Below are 3,144 nucleotides of genomic sequence, written 5' to 3'. Positions count from 1 at the left end.
CGTGGGCAGTGCGAGGATCAGCTTAGAATGAGTTCTTCCTTCTCTCTTCTCTTTCTTGCTTCTCCTCTGTTTGGCGTTCTGGTTGCCCTGAAATCAAGATGTGGTTGTGTATTCAGGGAAACCTGGATCTGGCAGACATGGGGATAAGGTGCCAATGTCAAGTCCTTCTCTTCAATAGCTCCCTTTTGCCAGAGACCTCAGACATCATATATGATCCTCAAAAGACCCTGAGAAGGAGACTGAGCAAGGGCCATTTCCCCATTGGACATGTTAGCACCTGAGACCCAAAGAGGCACTGATTGACCCCCAGTCACCTGTCAAGTCAGGACTGAGTAGCCAGGTTTCCAGAATCCCAGCCCATTTTTCTTTATCCTATAGCCAGAGGTGTCCGTGAAACCCCCCAGGTGATGACCGTATCTCCAGCACAACCTCCAGAGAAGTTCCCCATGGGAGCAGGAAGGAGGACATTTCCATCAGGTTCAGGAGTGGGGAGGCAGGTGAACAGTCAGGTCCTACCTACTATTCAGGGCCGAGTGGGTGGACCAGGGCCAGAATGTCACTGTAGTGTTACCTCTGCCTACCCACGTGTCCTGTGGCCTGGAGGAACAGGCTGGCTCCACAGCTGACAACCGAAGCATGTATCCTGGCCGAGCCACTTGCTCACCTTGAGACTGTGAGCGATTTCTCAGCCTCTCAGCACCTCGCTCAGCCTTGCTTTCTTCATATGTGCAAGGACAGCAACGTCCACCTTACCGTCAAAGGGAGATATTGCAGGGCCAGCCCGTGGCTCATTTGGGAGAGCATGGTGCAGAGGGAGATATTATTGTACACTGTTGTGACCATGCCTAGCACAGCACCTGGCACTGAAAAATTCCTACTACGTGCTCCACATTTCTAATCCGCCCTGGAGAGCCCTGGGCAGCCATTCCAAGTGTTTGGAATTCTGGGTCAGCACTGGAGCCCGCACTTCAAAGTGGTGCCCACACCATTCCGCAGAGAGTTGATTTCAAAGACCCGTACGACGCAAGCAGGCAAGGGGTCATTTCAGGGTCAGACAGAAGACAAGGGAGTAGGGAGGGCTTTTTGTTTATTTAGTGAGTTTTAAAGCCAAGGGGGAACATATTAATAAGGAAGAGAAAGAAAACCCCTCTGGACTTATCTGGATTCCTGGGAAATTTCCCTAAATGAGAAGCAAATATTTTCATAATTGTGCTGGCATTGCAAAGGGCTCTAAGGACAGGTTTCTCAGCAGAGTGGAAAAAAATCTGGCTCCGTAGATGCTCCTTGGATCCTGCTGTTGATGCCTGGGGCTTCCACATGTTCCTGTCCCACCCCACCATGTTCTCCTGTCCTCGGCCTTCCAGGACCCCCAGCAGTAGCTTCACAGCTCTAAGAGGGCAGGGCAGAAAAGGGCACCTGCTGGACTCTGAGCTTCTGCTCCCACAAGGGAGCACTCTCTCAACACAGCAAGCCTGCCGGGCCATGGTTAGGGTCATACCATGTCCCAGATGGGGAAATGGAGTTTTAGCTATAGTTCCCAGCGTTGGGAACTGAACCAGCATTCACACCCAGGTCCTCCACACAACAAAGCCAGCTTCCATTTCACCAAGTCCATCCCTCTGCACCATTCCTTTCCCCTCCCCTTCAGTGTATCTTTTCTTCCTGCTCCTCTTCCTTCCTGAAGTCTGGGGACCTGCAGCCTGTACTAGAAAGAATAGAGGGGCTTTGAGCAAGACAAGTTTGGATTCTCCTTGGACTTTGTGCCATGACTGTGCTGTGTCCCTCTGGAAGACCACCTTCTGACCATGATTCTCAGTCTTTGCAGTCTGGGCATAGAGGTCTTTCCCTCACAGGGCTGTTTCCAGGGTCACAGGTTACCGATGAGATCCATCCAGCTTTGTATCTGGGAAGGGCCAGTTGCTATGACTTATTTTTATCACCTTTATGACTGACCCTGCACGTAGCCTGAAAACTAGCAACTCAGACCATCAAGCTCTAAGGCAATGAGGGAGGGAGGTGAGGGCCTGGGATGCTTGGCTGAGGGGTGGCCATTTGGGGGAGGGAGAGGGGCTGTGGGAGCTAGGTAAAGGGAAAGCTTAGGGGGCAGGGAGGCAGAGGGATTGGGAAGATTTGGAACCAAGAGAAAAAGGCAGACAAAGAAACTTTCAATCAAACTCAAAATCCCCACCGGCCGCCCAATGGTGCTTTTGTGCAGTGACATGAAAGGGTCTGGGGGCTTCGGGAAGGGTCCGTTGGGGAGGGTGTGACTGGCCTTGAGTAATGAGCCTGGCCCCCCGGCCTCTCTGTCTCCCCTGACAGGCCTCCATGTCCTGAGCTGCAGGAACAATCCCCTGATTATCCCGGTGGTCCATGACCTCAGCCAGCCCTTCTACCACAGCCAGGCGGTACGTGTGAGCTTCAGTTCGCCCCTCGTCGCCATCTCGGGGGTGGCCCTCCGCTCCTTCGACAACTTTGACCCCGTCACCCTGAGCAGCTGCCAGAGAGGGGAGACCTACAGCCCTGCTGAACAGAGGTAAGGACCCTGGGCCTACTCGCCCTTGGCCATTTGTAGCCAAGTGGAGTCAGTGCAGCTCTGAAGCTGGGTAGCCATTTGTGTTGCTGTAAAAAGTCTGTGAGTTTCTCCCTTCTCCATCCTCTAGCTGCTGGCTGCTCTGCCTTTGAGCTTGAGAGGACTGCAAGACCCTGAATTTTGGGGACAAGTGAAGGAAGCAGGGATTGGGGTGGAAAGAGAACCTTCTTTACCTGGCTCGCAGCAGCAGGGTTCACAATAGCTTGCAGGGGGGTTTCTGGGAATATCGTTTTCCTTCTCTGGGCCTCAATATCCCTATCTGAACAAAGAGAGGGCAGGTGGATTAGCTGTCTTTCAGTTCAGAAATGTTGGAATATTCTGCTTCCTAGGTAAATAGACAAGAGGCATAATCCTCCTAAATTGAGGGGCATGGTGTGGGACTAGCATTTGCTTCACCCCTGTTCACTGTGTGTTTCAGTGACAGGTGAAATCTCCATGTCTTCTACAAGCCTAGCCCCTGAGATCCCCTTAGTGGTCTCGGGGCCTGTCTTTTAACTGCATAACATCACTCCATCAATGCTTTTAATTTGGCATCTGTTAATGCATCAGTTTAG

At 52.1% G+C, this 3,144-nt stretch overlaps 1 protein-coding gene across 1 annotated transcript in view; it reads left to right on the top strand.

Moving 5' to 3' along the window:
- PAPPA (pregnancy-associated plasma protein A, pappalysin 1) overlaps nt 1-2,533 on the top strand; it is a gene marked incomplete at its 3' end in the record, with an annotated part of 155,726 nt that extends 153,193 nt beyond the window's left edge. The window contains exon 12 of the mRNA XM_008581790.1: nt 2,320-2,533. Coding sequence (XP_008580012.1) covers nt 2,320-2,533 — 214 coding nt within the window. The remainder of the gene's footprint in view (nt 1-2,319) is intronic.
- Nucleotides 2,534-3,144: the final 611 nt, after the last annotated feature.

The sequence above is a fragment of the Galeopterus variegatus genome, unplaced genomic scaffold (assembly GCF_000696425.1).
Source record: "Galeopterus variegatus unplaced genomic scaffold, G_variegatus-3.0.2 Scaffold2462, whole genome shotgun sequence".
Lineage (NCBI taxonomy): Eukaryota > Metazoa > Chordata > Mammalia > Dermoptera > Cynocephalidae > Galeopterus > Galeopterus variegatus.
This window is presented reverse-complemented; position numbering and strand designations above follow the sequence as displayed.